Source organism: Glycine max, chromosome 4 (genome assembly GCF_000004515.6).
Source record: "Glycine max cultivar Williams 82 chromosome 4, Glycine_max_v4.0, whole genome shotgun sequence".
Classification (NCBI taxonomy): Eukaryota; Viridiplantae; Streptophyta; class Magnoliopsida; order Fabales; family Fabaceae; genus Glycine; species Glycine max.
In genome coordinates, this window is record NC_016091.4 from 5918071 (window position 1) to 5938138 (window position 20068).

General features: G+C 33.5%; 2 protein-coding genes across 3 annotated transcripts; both read right to left on the reverse strand.

The window, feature by feature from the left end:
* Positions 1-1246: 1246 nt before the first annotated feature.
* On the reverse strand, positions 1247-8252 carry LOC100819293 (protein TIFY 8). 2 transcript variants are annotated; one of them, XM_003522591.5, is made up of 6 exons: positions 7646-8252; positions 6737-6924; positions 6178-6620; positions 5963-6053; positions 2354-2582; positions 1247-1700 (listed from the first exon to the last, which is right to left on the reverse strand). In XM_003522591.5, the coding sequence occupies exons 1-6, from the start codon at positions 7851-7853 to the stop codon at positions 1612-1614; spliced, it is 1248 nt and encodes a 415-aa protein (XP_003522639.1). In that variant the 5' UTR covers positions 7854-8252; the 3' UTR covers positions 1247-1611. The 2 variants fall into 2 exon arrangements, with proteins under 2 accessions (XP_003522639.1, XP_006578173.1); XM_006578110.4 differs by having other exon boundaries at positions 5963-6050; positions 7646-8068.
* A 4784-nt stretch (positions 8253-13036) lies between these two features.
* Positions 13037-18874, reverse strand: LOC100819827 (actin-related protein 6). Its single transcript, XM_003522592.4, has 7 exons — positions 18061-18874; positions 14355-14577; positions 14208-14271; positions 13973-14057; positions 13817-13867; positions 13630-13692; positions 13037-13556 (listed from the first exon to the last, which is right to left on the reverse strand). The coding sequence occupies exons 1-7, from the start codon at positions 18753-18755 to the stop codon at positions 13427-13429; spliced, it is 1311 nt and encodes a 436-aa protein (XP_003522640.1). The 5' UTR covers positions 18756-18874; the 3' UTR covers positions 13037-13426.
* Between the last annotated feature and the right edge of the window lie 1194 nt (positions 18875-20068).

Genomic DNA, 20068 nt, shown 5'->3' on the forward strand with positions numbered 1-20068 from the left:
TACAACTAATATTGTATATAGAGAAGTTTTTGAGAAATTATCTTAATAAGATATTTTTTGAAGAAAAGTAGTCTTATTATTAGAATTTATTGTTGTTTACAAGTTTTTAAAGTCTTTGTTACATTTTTTATTCAAAATAATTTATTGTCTTTACGTCCCTTTGAAACAATCCCTTGCCATGCACGGGTAAAAATCTAGTATATATATAAAGTTCATTTTGAGGTAGTTTTTTTATTTGTTTGAAAATTGAAACATTTTAACAGGAAATTTTTGCAAAATAGCATCAAGTAGTTAGCATTGGTCTCAACAGGGACAGAAGGTAGCCTTAGGCTTAAACTAGTGTCAGTCATGATTTTTGTTACTAATATTTTATATTTTATTTTTATCTGTTTCAACTACGACAGTCATAACTCATGACTTCATAATATATGATCAAAATGAAAACTATAATATATAAATGATAAAGATGATAAGTTAGTGATTACATGACTACATAAAAAAAAGTCGTGCGCATTTTTATTTAAATATTTATCATTCATATATAATTGTAGAATTAAAATTTATAGTTTTTATTATTCAAAATAACCAAGATGTTTACACCCACCCACCCCAATCCTTCTCACCACCAAGTACCCATCCTCGTGATCCCCAATCGGCCAATCGTCAATCGCACTCCCCAAAAACTCAGACCTCTTCATCTTCTGCTTCACCAGCAAGATGCATTTTCTTTTTCTTTTTACTTTATTTCTAATTTTTATGCAGATTATAAAAATGTTACTTTTTTAAGTACTTTAAAAGATTTAGTGACGATATAAGTTAAAAAAAATGTGAAACTAATTTATCCCAGGGATAAATTGTAAGTTATCCTATATATATTATAAATACTTGTCTACATCGTTAAATTTAAATTCATTTGCATCATATTCGAATATTATAAATAAAGACATTGTGGTTAAAGAAGACTCTATTAAAAGTGATGATGATATTTTCCATTGAAGATTGATCATTAGTAAAACTAATGAATATTTAGCCCAATAATGAGATGGGAAAAAAAACTACGGCTTTTGAAGGATGCAAGGTGTTGTTTGCCACCGCAAGTAGAAGACAAAGACAACATTAGGGATGTTAATTTCTCATCCGACAGTTTTCGTTGGTTATCTGGGAGTTTTGGCCCACGTCAATAGCATACATGCATGCATGTGCATATAAAGAGCACTCCAATGTACAATGATGATCACAAGTCGAATTAGACTAAAATTTTCACCTTCTTTAATCATCCTGTGGTATCTTTTAATAGTGTTTAAATGGACGCACAAGACTAGCATAGCTACTACTACTCCTAATAATAACTCAATAAGTTGACTGTTTAGAAACTGCAATAAAGATATTCCTAACGTCACTTCATAAATTATCTTGATATATCTATCAGGCTTCTTTAAACAACCATCCTACTCTTGCTCCCCGCATACATTGAAAAAAGGGGAAGAAAAGACCGAATTGGGAGGGGTGGAGTTGAAAGAAAATTTGTCAAAGTGGATGATACCCCAACAGGAATCAGGATGAGCCTTCCAATAAATAGGAAGACAAAAATCTTTCAGCCTCAAACTACTATCACTGTGGTCTTTTGTCTTCAGAACTGGGATCTGGTGGTTGGACCAAAGTTCTTGTATCTTTTGCAAAAACGCTTCCTTGGTGTGCCCCTATGACAAGTTATTCAGCAATGTCAATCAGTAACAAATTGAATAGCTCAAAAGATTAGTTGTTATAGAGTGGTCCACTTGAGTTTTGGACCACTTATTTTTATTGGTCAATGAATCATTTTAATATCATTTAAAGTTTTCAAATTTTACATCATCGTATCCAATGGCTATAAATGTGGGATCACCTTTGGTTCTGGGACCACCATATATACATTTCCTTTGGGGTGTGTTTTGTTTAGAAGATGGAAATAGAAGAAAATTTTTGAATTAAAGTAAAGTGAAAAAGATATGGGTCCCACAAAAAAAGTATAACATTTCTCTCCAATATTATTTCTCTCCTTCCTTCCAAACACACCCTTAAAGATATGAAACCTTGACCTAAAGAAGGGAAGGCATATGCCCATGGATCATGTCACAACTAAAATCATGAAAACATTTTGAGTTGGTTTAAGCAAAGGTCTATAAGAAAGAATGAGACATATTCTACTGAATATAGAAAGCATGGCCTATAAGGTCAACTGAAGGTTCAGTATTCTCCTATTGTTATGGGGTAAAATATCTTTAATTTTGTAAACAACACTATTGGGAGGTATGATATGACAATAGAATGTAGCCAAATCAAACCAGGTACTATGTTTGAGTTTGAGGATTACCTGCTGGAGTAGTTACTCGATCACCAAGCCCGATGGCATGGCTAGAACTGCCAGTAATAGACAATTTCCCATGAAGCTCCTGTGGGAATGCCACATTACTAACTAGACCTGTTTCATTTTCTCCACCATGCAAGTTACCATCACTAACCATCTTTACAACAGATTTAGGAGAGAATGCAGTGGACCAAGATCCTCCATTTGACCCAGCCAAAGCCATTATAACATCTGCCTGCATGCATCAGAGAGCATGCAGAAGTCACTATAAAATATGAAACCATACTGCTTTTTTTTTTGGTATTAAAAAGTTTAGGTGAGTTGAGTCTCAGAGCATACTGCTTATTTTGCATGCACATAAATTTCAGATTAGTGAAATGACTCAACAGAGTTAATAATATAAGAAAGTCTATTATTGACTTATGAGGCTTTGAAGGCCAAGGCAACCTACATGGACTCAAACTTGCAAGAACATCATAGCTTGCTCATACTTAATATTCAAACCTAGCTATTATGTAAACTGGACAAAGGAAGACCTAGGAAAACATAAGGATACGGCTTGGTGGTGGTTGCTGTTGTTGTCTATTGCACTTATATTTAATGGCTCTATGACAGATAAAATGCTTAGTGGACACTACAGGGGTTCCCCCCCTCCCCCTTTTCCCACTCAGAAATCAGAAGCATTGCAGTAGAGAGAGCATTTAGTTAACACTGATTTTATTTGATTCCAAACTCTATGAGTTGTATCATACCAACATTATTTGATTGTAGTTTTATGATAGCAGTCATAAACGTGTATAAACCATCACCTAATCCCATTCAAAGGCAAGGCAATGATTACACACCGACTTGGATTCTCTCAAGTGAAAATGTGTATCAAGTCTGGATCTATCTGCCCTTTTGAATTAAAGTATCTCATAAATTTAACTAGTTTTAAATTAAGGGTAGATACAAACCTACAATAACAATAACTAGTTTTAAACCAAGAACTCAGTAACAATATTACAATATATCTGTAAATGAAAAGACTTATAGAAGCTAAGCATAAAACAAACAGATTTGCTCAATTGAATTAATCCACATTATAAGGGGGTCACAGAAGAGAAAATTGATGCAAAACAGTAGTAAATGCTAACAAATATTGAAACTCAAGGAAATCAAGAGATCCCAGAGCTGCATCACATTGCTGCTAAAATATCGTTACAGTACAAAGAGCATACTGTTATGAACCAAGTATCCCAAAAGCTTAAGCTATTATGTGAAGGCACATGAATGGTTTCATACTATATTAAATCTTTAACATGCCCTCTCATGCAAGAGCCTTTTGGACTTGAAGGGTGGACAATGCAGAAGTCTATCTACATTATGTTTAAATTCAACTCCAACACCCCTGCCCCCCAACCCTTGTTCGTTTAGAGTTTAGACACATGGAGACTGCTGAAATTACAAGGATTTAGGTAGAGAAGGTATGTGTGAATATTATTTGCAATGTGTTAGATATGTTACAAAAGACAAAACATCAATCCCTATTTAAACTTGTACTAGACTTTAAATCCTAATTAAATAAGGAAAGTGAACATGAAATATAAAAAAAATATGGAAAACAATCCTAAGATATCACCTAAGATACTCCTAACTATTTTAAGATACAATATTGATATTAGGAAATAATTTTCATATATTCTAAAACTCTCCCTCAAGCTATAGCTTACAAAGTTTTGATCTTGTTACAAATGAAGCCTTTAAAAGGGAAAGTATAGAAACTAATAAGGGCTCCATAATAAATGGGTGGAAAGGCAACTCGGGGATGCTAAAGATATCAAAGAGAAGCAAATTGCTGAAAATACAGCTCACCAAGATATAACCATTAGCATAAGAAACTGGTAACGAAGAAAGGAGAGACTTTCATGGAATGATCATCAGCGGAATTTTCCTTGCAAAGAAGTATGAATTTTGCAAATTCATCAAAATGCCATGCTGAACTTACATGGATTTAGTTAATGAAGGAATATATTAACATTATTTTCATTTCGCAGTGTGTTGGATATCTTACAAAAGAGAATAATAATCCCTATTAATTCCTGTAAATAGATTCTTAAATCAACAGTTATCAATCTTGGATAGTGGACAGAGCTGCTTAGACCAGATTATCGGTTCAGCAGTGTTATTGATTGCTATGAAGTCCTACAACATACGTGTTGTACAGAAATGAACTTTTAATGTCAAAACATGTTTCTCAGCTAAGTCAGAATGATAGTAAAAGTTCTGATGAGCGCTTAAATATGGTTTTGAAGAAAATATTGTCTCATGCTCTTACCAAGAGTGACCGTTAAACCACCCCAATGAGTAAACCATCGTCATAATATTACACAGAATTATAAGGTTGGTTTGGTGGTTGAAGGGAGAAGGAGGGAGGGAGAAGTCATGGGTCCGAATCCCTCTCATTAACAAAAATTAGCAAACTAACAACTAACATTTGCCAATAAAAAAAAAAAAAATAGCCATAATATTATATCTCTAACACATCTATGCCAACAAGAGCCATTTGAGCGTAAAGCATAGAATGCACAAACATGCCAAACTTGTGCTGAAAATCATCTAAACCAATAAGTCATTGGGGCTCTAATATCATGTCATGAACCAACAAACCCAAAAGGCTTAAGCTATCCTTGCCACCAAAAAATAATACAAAAAAACTTGAGCTATAAGGCATAAATTGTTTCATGTGATGATTCACAAATGCAACTAATTTAAGATCTTATTTCACTAAATGCAATAGTTTTGATTGAGAAATCAAGGAAGAGGCTAACTCTAAACTTGAACTTTGGAGACAGATATTGGAATCAAATGGATTTCGCTTGAGTAGGAGTAAATAGAGCATATGCATTACAATTAACAAGAAACAAGAAGAAAATGACTTGGAGGTAAAAAATGGAAGAGCCATACCATAAGTTTCTAAAATCATGTATATGAGATCAATATTACAAAATCATAGGGAAATTAATGAAGATGTCACACAGCACACAACCAGGGTGGTTAAAATAGAAAAAAGTGTTGAGATTATTTGTGACCACAAAGTAAATATCAAGCTCAAAGGGAACTTTTATTGTACTGCCATAAAATCCGCAATATTGAGGTAGTGAGTATTGGGCTTTAAAGGGACAAGCACGTGAAAAAAAAAAATAGAGTAACATAAAGGAGAATTTAAAGAAGGACTAGTTGCCAAACAAGAAAAGATAGGATACAAAATGATTGTATTGGAAAATATATTGATGTGACACCTATCAAGGAAAAGATAAAAGAAAATCGGTTAAGATGGTATAAACACATGCAAAGAAGGCCATTTCTAAAGGCACCAATGAGAAGAACAGAATGCATGGTTTTTAGCCTTGTGAAAAGGGGTAGAAAGAAACCAAAAAGAATATCAGAGGAAATTATTAAAAGAAATCTCAGGTTGAATAATATCCCCTGAGAATTTGGTTTTTAACCAAGCCTAATGACGTAATGTGATCCATGTAGCTAACTCACCTAATGGGATAAGGCCATTGTCATTATTGTTGTTATTTCACTAAATGCAATAAACAAATATGTCATGCTAACAAGTAGAGGCCATACCTTATGAGGGTGGACATCATCAAAAACATGAGCTTGGCCTCCATAAAAAATAGTCATCTGGCGGCAGGCAGAAGTTAACCCATGTTGACTGCTGTCAGTATCAATTATCAAATTCATAAAGTCAAGCAACTTCTCCTTTTTCCGAAGTTAAAGAGAGTGAAAAATAAAAAAGAACCAAGGGGAATTGAGCAACTATATTTATAAGAATGTTTTACCTTGGAGGTGTGGATGATTCTATTATATTAGTTCCAGGCTTTGGCCTGCTGCCACCAAGCATCACAGCAGATGGAATAGTTTTCTCAGTGGCTGTAGCAGCTGCGTTTATAGAACTTAAAATTCCAGGGCCCTTGATTCCCGTTCTAGATCCTTCATCAGCAGCTGACTGAGAGATGAATGAAGGGCCAGCGTTGGAATCCCTAATCTTGCTTGAAGCCATTTGGTGCACAAAAGGTGCCAATTGCGCCCCACGCAGTGGATGCTGCATGGAAGGGCCAACATTCATGAGAATAGATCGTTCCCATTTATTGGCATCAATCTTAGTGCTGGTGGGAGGCTGAAATATCTGAGAAGAGGATGGCTTCATTGACTGCATACCAAGTAACACTTCATCGTCATTGGGCCTTTGTGACCTTTCTCCTTCAGCCGCACTGCGGAGAACCTGTGTAAAATCAGAACTCAAGATATTAAAGCAAAGAAGACAAAAGCAAAAGTATTTTTCCTTTTTGGTCATTGAGAACATTGGAGAAGAATAATTAAGCAATAACTCAAAGCAACCTTCATCAAATGTGAGTTTTGAAAGGAATCAGGGACCATTTGCAAGGCATCTCTGGAGGAACCCATAAAAGTGGAATCAGAATTACTTCTCTTGTTTCCCACTAATCTGTTGCTTATCTCAGTGCCAGAAAAATCACTCCTCGGGCCATAGAATGGAACTCCCTCGAGATGATTTCCTATCTGTTTCTCTACCAAATTGACGAGGGGAAAACATTACATAAAAAAAGAAAAAAAAAAACACTTCAAAGATAGCAATAAACACTTCCAAAAATAATTTCTATTTTCAACTATAATTAAAAAGGAGAGGAAAAAGGCCATTTATAGATGAAAAGGCCAAGAAAAGAAAAAGAGAGGCAATACAATAACAATAATAGTGATAAAAACCCAAAACCCCCATATCATCATTATTACCCTATGCACAAATGTTGACAAAACATAACCTGAAAACAACAGAAATTTTCAGCATGAATTCAATCCTCCCACTTAGTACATGAAATTATACTAGTAGAAGAGAGAAACGAAGAGTCAAATCAAACCACCGTACTGAAAAACCCTGACAATATATTCACATACCAGAAGAAAAAAGAAAAACCAACAAACTAAAAACACACTAGATGGTAATGATCAGTTAAAAGACAGTAGAAAATGAAGAAAAAAAACAAGAGAAAAAAGAAAATGAAAACATATCAAGTAAACAAAGACAACAGAACCAACCTAACCCAACACTGACCTCACTAAACTAGTCCATCAGAAAGGTACCCCACTAAGGTAGAGAACATCAGTGGATGAGATTCAATGCTAACAAAAGCATCGCTTCATAGGCAAAAGGAAAATGCCCCTTAAAAAAAGTATTTTTTTTATTTTTTATTTTTTTGGATTTTATTGTTTTGATAACAAAGTAGCACTCACCGGAAGCGATGTCGGAGGTGGCGGAGAAGGGGCCGCGTCCTCCGGCGGAGGAGGCGGAGGCGGACGGCTCCGGAAACCTAACATCGGCGGTTTGGGGGGAATCGGCGGCGGGCTTCATACCCAGAAAGTCATGAAGGACCAATTGCTGGTTCGCAGTGCTATTGGTGTTGCCATTGTGAGGCTGAGCCATTCTCAGCAGCACAGCCATGACATACCCATCTCACCAACACTGAGTGTGTGAGTGGGAAGAAGACGAAGAACGATCTCCTATAAAAAAACAAAGATAAAAGGCACAGAGATAGAGAGAGAAAGAGAATCTGTCCTTTTCGGAGAGAGAAAAGCAAAAGGTTCTTTCTTTGTTCGCAATTGTTGTGTTGTGTTCTGTTCATTTTAATGGGCTCATGTCTGTCTCTGTTATGCCTGTGACTGTGGTGTGTGGGTATATATGTAATGTTGGTGTTAGTGTAAGTAATGATAACTTGTGACTTTTGTCAGATTGTGTTCTTCCCTTCTTACATTGGAGAGAGAGAGAGAGAGAAATAATTAAACCAACTAATTAATCATCATGGTCCAATTTGGGGAGATGGATCTGTTTAGAATATGATGTGATTTACATTCTAATGTATCTCTTCTTGTTTAAATAAGTATAAATGGCACTTGTTTTCTAATCAATCATGCAATTTATATATTTATGTCGCGTAATGAAATTGCTCGAAATATATGTATGGCCTTCATTTCTTTTCCGAACCTTGCAAGTTATAATTCAATTCAATTCACGTGAGATGAGACTATTTTAAGGCTATTTAAAGGATTAGGAAAAGAAAAGAAAAATAAGTCTAATTATGGTTTAATCATTTCTTTCTTCTAATATTTTGTTCAGAAACTCCCTATCCTATTCATTTTAATTAATTTTCATATCTATACTTAGAACACAAAGTGTTGAACACAAATTAGAAATAGAATTGATACAAGGAAATGCATCGAGTGCACATTAGATGGTAGATGCTCCTGTAGAAATGTGTTAACAAGGTAATTTTTAATGGAAGATGTTCGGGGAGTTTCTAAGGACAAAAAATTATTATTATTTTTTTATCATTGGAGCAAGTTCAGTTACTAATGTGAGTTTGTTAAGTTTTGGCTTAAATATCGTATATAATCAATTAATTCATTTCCAAAGTTTTTTAAGATTAAAAAATAATTTTCAGACCTAAATTCCAAGAGAGAAAAAATTATAATTAAATAAAAATAAAAATAAAAAGAGTTATTTGATTCTTTTTCATTAGAACTAAATTATATATAAGTGTCTTATGTGATGTAACATGTAGGAACTACTTAAATTAATTTAATATACGTCTAAGATATTCAAAATGAATATCTTTAAGCTTTGGTTATTGTATAAGGCAAATTTATTAGCCATAGAATATATTGTTTTTAAGAGGGGGGGAAACTAGCTTAATTTTTTATAAAATAACTTGTACAAGCAGGTGCCTAACAATTTTATCTGCCTGTGGACTATCTACACATTTAATAAATTTGTAGAGATAATATATTCACCTAATCTTTATTGCATTGTACTTACATCAGCCTGACTTCATATCAATGCAGAAAGGAAGATATTATATCATAGTTCGCAATCAATAATAATAGCTATTTAATATAAAAATATCATTATTGAAATGTGTCACTAAAAAGTCAAGATTTATAAGTGACATCACTAATAAAACCCACAATTCAACATCTTTTTTCCACACACGAACGACATGGATAATGAGATAATGATAGGGGGCCACTAACAAGCGCCCTCGTTCATCACACGGGTAAGGGTAACGGCTATTAAAAATGCTAGATAAAACATGTTTGTTTTTAAAATAGTTTACAAAATACTGATAAAAAAAGTTTACAAAAGACTTTTTAATAAACTTTTGTTCACTATAAAATAGGTTTATTTTATTTTATTCTTTTAAAATAATATTTTAATCCCTATAAAATTTAAAATTTATTGTTTAAATTTTTCTATCAAATAACTATATTAGTTTAAAATTTGTCATCAACTAATTTGACCACATCAATTATTTTAAACATATGAAGATTTAAAATTTAATTAGTTTATCAGATAAATTAAATACATGTGGAATGTAATTACACTGTCAAACTCCTTTAACATAATTTTTTTTACATAGACTAATATAAAAAAAAGTCTTTAAATGATTAAAATAAAAAATATCTATTTTTTTTAAGCCTTTACAAAATTAAAAAATAGTGCATTTTTATTAATTATTAATGTACATTCTAATTTTTTTTATTTACACTTATGATTATTTGGATTCTTTCATGATATTTTTTTGTAAAAATCTTTTATGAAAAATTATCTGGACACCCTTATTTGTAGAGCATAAGAGAATATAAAAATGAAAATAATTTTTTGAATTAAAATAAACTGTAAGAGGTGTAGAATTCATATGGACTCACAATTTTTTCATTATTTCTTTCAACTTTTCCTTAACCAAACACACCTAAAGAGATGAAAAAGGGGAGATAGTTATTGATATGATTAGTAATATGATGAAGTGTTTGTACTATTCTGGTGTCCAAAAATTAGGACTCGTTTTCAATTCCAAATACCGTTGTTCAAAACTATTTCATTTTATATTTTGATTGAAGTTAACGAAAAAGAAAAGATGATAGAAAATAATGATAAAGTTATCAGCTAAAAGAATCGGTAATGAATTTTTTTGGGTAGTTTGTATTAGTGGTAGTGTTGCAAATTAACACATTAGTGTGGAGTTTTTATCAAACTCTCTCAACATGAGTTGAGTTAGGGTTTCAAGAAGATTCTCCTAGGAGGAAGGCCTTTAATATTAAGAGAAGCACAAAAAAGATTAAGACTAAGTTTCCTTCAAAGATTGTATTTTGCAATATATGGAGACAATTAGCCTAATGAAGTCCACTCCTTCAAAGACACATACATGCATGCAGTAGGAGCATCAATCAAGCAGTGAAGATGTGATGTCCCAAGACGATGTCGTCAAAGAACATCTGCCAAAGAATAGAGAGGAGGATGAAAACGCCCAAAGAAGAAATTATTATGCTGCCTGTACGTAGTACGTGTAGTCGACTGATCCATTATTGCTCATGCATGTTTGTCTTTGCTAAACTTCATAAAGAATATTGCAATGCATGGATGGGTAACATACATAGATTTTTTTTCCCCACGGATCGATTTCCCCTGCCATGCTTTTTTCATTTGCATGAATCTTAGTGGCAACACAAGTTAAATTCGGTGGGCTAATTAGCTTGCCTAACTTCTCTTTTTTCAATAATAATATTTGCTTTGAAACATATAAAAATCATACAAACATCATTTATGTTAGCATCATTAACTAAAAGACTTTGATTTGAGATAGAATGTCATTTTTTATGGAAAAAAAATTATGTGCTAAAAGTATAAAAAAATTTACACGTCATTCGATTCGATTATAATTTATTGTGTACGATAAATTTATTAACTTTTAAAATAATTTAAATAATATTTTATGATTAAATTATAATATAAAATGAATAGATATTAAACTCTTTTTTTCAAATACTTTTGTATAGAAACCTTATGAGACTATTGTTAAAATGAACAAATTTATAATACTACTTTATGATAAAATATTTAATCCTGTGGGTACGTATCCTATTTTTTCATACTAAAATAAGTGTGTTATTACAAAAGTTTTAATTAATATAAGATATTTTTTCAATAATACTGTGATAAAAGTGTGTTAATATATTTGTAAAATAAAATAATATTGTGTTGAAACTTATTATACAAAATTGTGGCGGTCCTTACTTTGTTCTAGAAGCACAGAAGCCTCCAATCCGTGACTTTGGAATTTGCATAAGTGGAGCGCTGTAGCCGCAGGAACCTCATATTGTGAAGCCATGATATAATTGCATTCGCCAATAATTTTTTTATTCAATCATACACGAGTGACCAGGGGTTCTTATGGATTGGATCCATTTTAAAAAAACAAAAATCATCATATCCAATCATTTTCGTGTTATTAATTCATCATCTAATTAGTTTGATTTAAATTTTTAATCTGATTCGTGATTTGGATTAGATTAGTTTTTTATTTTAAAATACTAAATAAAATATAAAATATATAATAAATATAATAAAAAAATAATTTAAAATATCAAATATTTTATTGATATGTTATTATATAATTAATAATAAAATACTTACGCACCTTAACTTATATATTTTTCATAAATATAAGTGATATGATAATTTTATAACTAGATACAAAAATTGAAATGAGTATACATATATATGGTTTGAATCGTTTCTAAAGTTAAATTCAAAATTTGATTCATTCACAAAAAAAAAAAATCAATTTTTCAGTCTGTTTGATTTTCGGTTTATTAGATCAAATTTTTTTTTATCTTGGATCGATTTATGAAAAACCCGTTACTGTAAAGGATTTACATTCTCAGTCAATTAAAAAAAAATGTATCAGAAATAACTTTTTAAATAGTTATGGTAATGTCGATAAAAGTATTATATATGATAATTTTACATAGATTAAGAATATAAAAGCTTTTTAAATTGTCACTTTATTATTTTTTCTTATATATATATATATATCTTTACATAAAAAGTGTTAAATGAATTTGTAATTTTTTTATATTTTCTATAACATATAATTTGTCTTTTAATATAATATACATTTCCTAAGAAAATTATTTATTTCATAAATTACTTTCATAAAATAATTTTTTTAACAAAATTATCATTATTAAAAGAGTTAAAGTGTCTTTTTAAGAGAATTATAAAATTAACTTTGTAGTTGAAGGAAAAGGATGAAAGGAGTTATTAAAAAAAAAAAACCAACAAATTAACCACTAGCGTTGATAGATAAAAAGAATGTCATTATGAATTCGTTCATGTATTGGGTACGATACCATAAGGATCTTACTGGGGAAAAAAAGTAATTAGTGCCCTTTTAATTGTTTAAAATGAAAAATAGAGTTAAAGTAAAATACCTAAAATGATATATACTACGACATAAATGAAATAATAAATATTTGTGTTGATAAATATATTTTTATTCTTCAACCAAAATCTTTAATACACTGGTTGTTATAAATTAGTATTAAGTTTTTACATTATACGGGATAAATATTTAAACATGTTTAACACACTATATTGTGATTAGGGGTGGGTTACGTGGGTATACAGGCCAATCTACAAAGTTCGCGTTTTAGTCAGCGGGAGAAATGAATGAAATTTTTTCTTGATTGGTATATTAATATCTAAATGTTCCCCATACCACACTAGATAGCACCTCAAAAGAAGGCCACACTTGTTGCAGAAGAAAAGTGAAGTCATAATCCTATGGATTTTGATCCAATATTACCAGTATGCCTGCATCATATCATATTCACCTGAAAACTGTAGCCTGAATAAATTTTTTACAGAGATGATCATCCACATTTCAAACCTTGGTCCCGTGTAAGAATCCGTTGGAAAGATGAGGACAGAACATTCGCTGAACAGTGCAATGACGTACAGTGGGTTCAATCAATATTCTCCATTTACACACTTCCTGCACTAGCAGTCCATGGTCTTCTGATCTTCTCTCCAATGTGGCATTTGCTTGCGAGGAAGATGTAGGAATTGGAAAATGAAAGAGATAAAAAAAAGTGACATCTTTATGAATCTCATCAACTACATACTACAGATCAGGGTTACATACAATATTAGGGTAGATATGTTGATAGCATGCACATTTAATGAAAGAATCTCTTGCGACATCTAGCAGAACCAAGCTCCTCATACTCAGACTTGGTCACACACATAGCTTCAAAATCCGGACTTGATGCCAACAGTGAACCTCCACGCCAAACACCTAGTATGGGACTGTAGAAGAACCATAAGTTCTTTTATGCAAAATATCAACTCGGAAGAAAAACTATTTAGGGAAGATGTTTACTCTTCTTGAGTCGTTATCTTCACACGATAGTCATCAGGAACTAGAGGCCGAAGCTCCTTCTCTCTACAGCATTTAGAATGAATTAATTAAACATTTACACCATGCTATACAGGGCAAGATAGATCACAGAAGTGCAAAAACAATCATGGCTTGGTACAAAGTGCAGTGATCCAAACAAAAAACTTACAGTCTCTCGGCAAACTGAGGAAATAAGGTGCTTCCACCAGTTAAAATGATGCTGTCAAAAAATACACACACATAACATCTAAAATTGAGTGTTTCAAATTAAGACAAATGCAAATGTCTACAAACAAGGCCATCAACAATGCTCTGAGCTAGTTACCTTTCATAGAGAACAGGGCGGAGATGTGGATGGCACGCATTAACAGCACGTACAATGCATTCTGCTAGCCCAGCCTGGTTCATTCCTGCAAACCTTTTTCTCAGCATTTTACAGATAAGAGAACACCCAACTAATCATAATGAGCAAAAAATAAATCGACTAAGATCCTCATTTACAGTCACTTAAGAAACTCATCAAGCAAAGAATTAACCAAAATCACATTGTATTGACAGACCCAAATCAGCAGGACGGAAGATCATCTCTGGCACAAGAAACCGTTCATTTGTCAAGTCAAATTCCTAAGGATCACACAAAGTGAAAGCATAACATCAAAATCACTGACACAAATGAAAGCCACACAACAAGAAACGCTTGCAAATACATTTTTTGTCAAATCAACTCTCTTCCTGTTCTCTGGGTGCTCGGCAATTTCCGTGAAATTCACATCCTCCTGCGCTTGCACTGGTGATGAAGAATGAAGGCCACCCTCCCTCAATGCAAGATATCGCTGCGCCTGATCTGGATACTTAACAAACCCCTTTGTGTACGTGACACCATCCGGAAGCACGTAGGTGCACCTGAACAGATTCTCTTTCCCACTCTTCCTATAAAAACAAACATGAAATGTTTTTCTCAGGCCACAATATTATCCTAATGAAGCAACAAACAGTAACATAACAAAAATGAACATACCTAACAGTTAATATGTGTTTGGTTTTATGCTGTCATAGAATTCCTAATCTAGGAGAATAGAGAGAGAAAAGGATGAAAGGAGTAAAATGTTATTCATTAACCCAAGTCATTGAGGTTTACAAAGGAGTATATATAGACAGTTCTGTTAAAGTCTAACAGTTACTATCTAACTAACTAACTGACTTTTACTAGTAGCTAGGTGAGTCTGCAGTTGTATAACTGTGAAAACAGTTTTGTAGAATGATTGTAAGGGCTGTTAGCTTTTGCTAACAGCACCCCTCTAGTGTTAGACAGCAGGCAATATGATTGTAAGGGCTGTTAGCTTTTGCTAACAGCACCCCTCTAGTGTTAGGAAATCAGTTTCTGTTAGTGTTAGTTCAGAGGGTCAGAGGTCTATATATACCTCTAAGGTAACTAACTCTAACTAACTTTTCAGATTGCAATAATATCAGTTTTCTTTCTCTCTAATTTTCTCTCTTTCTTTCTCGAATACCATATATCAATTCTAAGGGTTGATTATAAACAGTTTCAGATAAAGTGGCAGGTTTCTGTCCAAAAAAAAAAAAGATAAAGTGGCAGGTAATCTGTGAGATTTACCAACACAGCAAGCTGCACAAAACTCAAACACATTTTTATTGGAAATTGGTATCTTACAATGATTAAGAACAAGTCTCAACAATAGAACTAGGGTGACCCAATCTAAGGTGCCAAAGAGTTTGAGAACTTGTGCTAGTACATGCACTTGAAAAGTAGTTTTTACATCAGAATTGAGATTATTTACATCAGAACTGGCATTAGTTACAGAATTTGAAACAAAACAAGAAGCTAAACTAGCAGCAGTTGAGCCTTGGAGTTGAAGATTTGGAAAGACATATAAATCATCAGGTCCAAGTGAGCCTTGAAGTAAGTCCTCATTGACTCCCTATAATTTCACAAGACAATGATTAGGATGGAATTCAAAAAATACACCATCATCTAGTGCAAATTAACTGACACTGATTAGATTTTTAGTTATAGTAGGCACATGTAGAAGCTGATTCAAGGATAAAGACACTTTAGGACTAATAGGAGAGGTAAAAGTGGAAGAACCAGTGGAATTAATAGGCAAGCCATGTCCATTGCCAATATAGATTTGGTCTGGACCTTCAAAAGGACTGAGTTGCTGAATGTTCTTGTGATTCTCCTGTCACATGAAAGGAGGCACCTAAATCTGGTATCCAGGTTGTAGAGGACCAAGCTGAAAATTGGAGTTTGCAATCATTGCACTTGGAGGTTGTTGACTTTGGTTGTTCAGCATTGACGCATTCTGATTAGTTCCTTGATTCCATGAATTTGATGATCTGAAACCATTGTTTTGTCCATAGTTATTCTGACCAGAGTTATTAGAGTTTCCTTGAAAATACTGATTTTGACCAAAGGACTTGGTCTGAACATTTCCTTGATTTGAAGGATCATGTAGTGTGAATGAAAGATTCAGTTGATAACTCTAGTCAACCGATAGTGACAGACAGATGCTGTATGTCCATATTTGTAACACACTTGACATTGAAAATTTGCAAAGCGTCCTCCTCCATGGCCACAACCGCCGCCACCACCACCACAACCGCCGTCTCTGTTAAAACTTCCATCAATGACCAAAGCTACCGCGAAAGGTCTCCGAATCATACAATTGTGAAGATTTGTTCAATGCTGCATAAGCATCGGAACCAAACGACAAAGAAGAGTTAGGGTTCACCTGAGTAAGATTTATCTAAGGCAAATCAAAGATGTGTCTTCGAAACTTCAGCAATCAAGCTTTGTGAGCTAAAAGCAGCACTTCAACTTCTTCAATAGGAAGAGGTTGGAATTTACTTTCAATAACTGAGATTACTGAATGATAATCTTGTGGAAGACCTTCAAGTAAAGCATCAGTGTGTTCCTGAAGAGAAATTGGACTTCCAACAGAGGCAAGTGAGTCGGAAATGGCTTTGATTCTAAGCAGAAACTCGCACATCGACTTGTCTTCAAGCATTGTCGCACACAATTCAGTTTGAAGCCATCTTGCTTTGGCTCGTATCTGTTTGTGAAAATAATCGTGGATTCGAATGGACGCAACCAATGATTCGAGATAAAATCGATGTAGACAGAGTCGACTGTAACCAGGTGAGAAGAACCTAATCCTGCTGTTCCCACGTCTCATGCAGGATTCTCAATCCCTGCATCGCAATCTGCTTCAGTGAGAAACCGTAACAGAATTTGTGGATTCGCAACAAACCTTTTAAGTTTGTGGGATTTGATGACAAGCTCAATTTGCTGCCGTCATAGCAAGAAATTCAAATCATCAAGTTTCTGTGAAATTGAACTCAGAAAAGCTGAAGCGGAAGAAGAAGAAACAGAGTTTGTCTCCATTGATGATCAACTAAGCTCTGGATACCATCATAGAATTCCTAATCTAAGAGAATAGAGAGAGAGAATTAACCCAAGTCATTGAGGTTTACAAAGGAGTATATATAGACAGTTCTGTTAAAGAGTCTAACAGTTACTATCGAACTAACTTCTAACTAACTTCTAACTAACTGACTGACTTTTACTAGTAGTTAGGTGAGTCTGCAATTGAATAATTGCAGCTCCTTATAATACTCTAATACGTTGAGTCACCAAAAATCAGTTAAAGTATGTGTTTCGTTTTATGTTGAGTTGTCAAAAATCAATTGAAGTACTAGTTAAGGTGTTTTTACTTAAATGTTCAATTGCTTAATTGATTTTGGGTCCAACATGAATTAAGTTGAAGTAATTTTGGATAGCTTTTACGTTGGATAAAAAAATTAAATATTGAATTTTACTATTAAGTTGCTTTTAGAATAAAACACCCAGTAAATGGCCACTTTAGTCCATGAAAGTGTAAAACGATGACAATTTAGTTCTTGAAAAAACAAAATTTTTAATTTAGTCTCCGAATATGTAAAAAGTGTAACAATTACATGTCATACAACTTAATATCAAATTAGTCCTTAAACTTTGCAAAGTAATGTCAAATTGGTCCTTGAACGTCAAGGATGTACTTGTCACACTTTTTACACATTCAATTTTTGGTTCTTTTAGGGGCTAAATTATCACCCACTCTCAGGACGAAAGTAACCATTTACCCTAAAATGCCCACACATAAATCATTTCACTTCAAAATCAATTTTAACTAGCATCAATGTAGAAACAAAAGCCTTATCCAGTAGGTGAGGCCGGCAATTTGAATCACTCGATGTCACTCGGCTTGGTAAAAACTAAAATTTCATAGAAGTATTTAACACTACCTCCGGAAAAAGATGCAATGGCTGTTCAAACTCATTTGACCAATTTTGCAAGATGAAATTCATACAAATTCAATTTTGCAAACTGCTCCCTCAAACACAAAAACGAACCTGGCGATGGTGAGGTCGCGGTTGACGTCGAGTGAGACAAAGCAGAGTTTCTCCTTGACGTCGTCGATGATGAAGGTCTCTTCCATGACATTAACGGAGCGGAAGGAGACGAGCTCCTTGAGGTAGTTGGTGAGGGCCTTGCCGCCGAGGTCGATCCTCTTGACGGCGTAGTTGAGGGCGAAGTTGTGGAAGACGGGGGAGGCGTGGGTGAAGGAGAACCCGGCGTCGAGGACGAGGCTGCACTGGGCCTTGGAGAGGAGCCCGTTGGCGTTGTTGCGGCTGGCCTCGTGGAGGTGGACGAGGGAGGGGGAGTGGGCCACGTACAGGGCCCGGAAGTTGAAGTCCTCGAAGACGAGCTCGTCCACCGAGCGCTGGATGGAGGGGGGAGTGAAGAGAGGCTCCGTGAGGAGGAGCGAGGACTGGGAAGGGTTTATGTGGAGGACGGAAGAGAAGAGGTGGGACCAGATTTCGCGCTGGAGGTCGGGGTTTATGAGGTAGCCGCGGTCCATGGGGCGGCGCACGGCGGCGGAGGTGAGGTCCTCGTCGCCGGAGTGGAGGTGGAGCCACTTCTTCGACGACGGGGGGCGGTAGAGGCAGTTCGGGACTATGGCGGAGGGGTCGCGCTCGCCGCCGATGCCCGCCTTGATCAGCCCGCCGCCGTTGTCCAGGACTACCACGTTCGTCGAGGTCGACATCTTGCTCAACCAATTAAATCAGTCGTGTTGTTGCACCGCTCCTCCCCAAAAGATCCCTCTATCCAGCTTCTTTCTATGTCAAACTAGCTGCCAAACTCAGATTATAACAAAATAAAACCTTTATGTCATTTGCTACAATATGTTTTAACTTATTTATTTTACTTTCTCACGTTATATTTTGAAAATTTTATTTTAGTCACTCATTTATATTTTTAAACTAAATTATTTTGATCATCTTTTAAAAATTTTCAATCGAAACATTTGTGTCATTATATTAAATTAATTGTTTTAAAATTTAAATGTCAAGGCCTAATATTTCAAAAGAAAAATTGAAATAAAATAATCAAAATGATATATTTTGAAAATATAAAAGATTAAAATAAAAATTTTAAAAATTTATGTATTAAAACAAAATAATTGTAAAATTTAATCAAAAATAACATTAAACCTAAAAAACTACTGAATTTTGATAGTTTTCTTTTAAAAATGAAGAGTGATGGCACTCCTTCAAGTACACTTTCTTTTTTAAGTTATTAAAATTTGTTGAAAATAATAAAATCAGAAAAGAAAATCATACAATAAAATGTGAGATCTATAAAATTTTATTATCTCAATAAATTTTAATCAATCAGATAATATGTTTCTAACATTTTTATTAAAAATTACTATTTAGTAATATACTGTCACTTATAATAATTTTTTAATTATTGCTTTGATCCTTATAATTTTAAGTTTTAACAACTTTAGTTTTTAGTGTTTATATTTCAAGTCTTATAATTGAATTTTTTTCAACTTTTTCCGTCCTTGTTGTCTAAAATCATCTAACAATGTTATGTTTTAAAGTTGCTATAAAACTTAAATTTTCTAAACTTTTTCCAATTTTTTGACTGAGCTTTTAGTTTTTTTATAAAATACTTTTATCCAGCATAATCATATTTATTTAATATTAAAATATCAAATCATTTAGGAGATGTTCAAATAATGATATTGTATTTCTGATCATGTAATCATAGGAATATAATTCAATTGATAACATGTAAGTTGTTGTAAATTTATGATATTTGTCTTTGATTTTTATGGATAAAAAATATCCCAAAAATATGATAGTTAAGAATATTATTATTGGATGCATTTAAAAACATGTATGGTTATACTTTAATATTCCTAGGATTAGTTTTTAAAATTCAAAATAATTCAAAGAAAAAATAGAAATTACATGCATATTTAGAGAATAATAACATTCCATATTCTCATGGAAAAAACATGATAAAAAAGAAAGCTAAAATATTCTCATAAATAAACAATATACTAAA

Excerpts from the sequence above, each read along its gene's own strand:
- LOC100819293 (XM_003522591.5), bottom strand. The coding sequence starts at position 7,853 with ATGGCTGTGCTGCTGAGAATGGCTCAGCCTCACAATGGCAACACCAAT. Across the intron at positions 6,054-6,177 it reads GAATCATCCACACCTCCAAG|CAGTCAACATGGGTTAACTT; the intron begins GTAAAACATTCT and ends TGATACTGACAG. Across the intron at positions 2,583-5,962 it reads ATGATGTCCACCCTCATAAG|GCAGATGTTATAATGGCTTT; the intron begins GTATGGCCTCTA and ends TGATGCATGCAG.
- LOC100819827 (XM_003522592.4), bottom strand. The coding sequence starts at position 18,755 with ATGTCGACCTCGACGAACGTGGTAGTCCTGGACAACGGCGGCGGGCTG. Across the intron at positions 14,058-14,207 it reads CTTCCGTCCTGCTGATTTGG|GAATGAACCAGGCTGGGCTA; the intron begins GTCTGTCAATAC and ends AAAGGTTTGCAG. Across the intron at positions 13,557-13,629 it reads AAGATAACGACTCAAGAAGA|TCCCATACTAGGTGTTTGGC; the intron begins GTAAACATCTTC and ends GTTCTTCTACAG.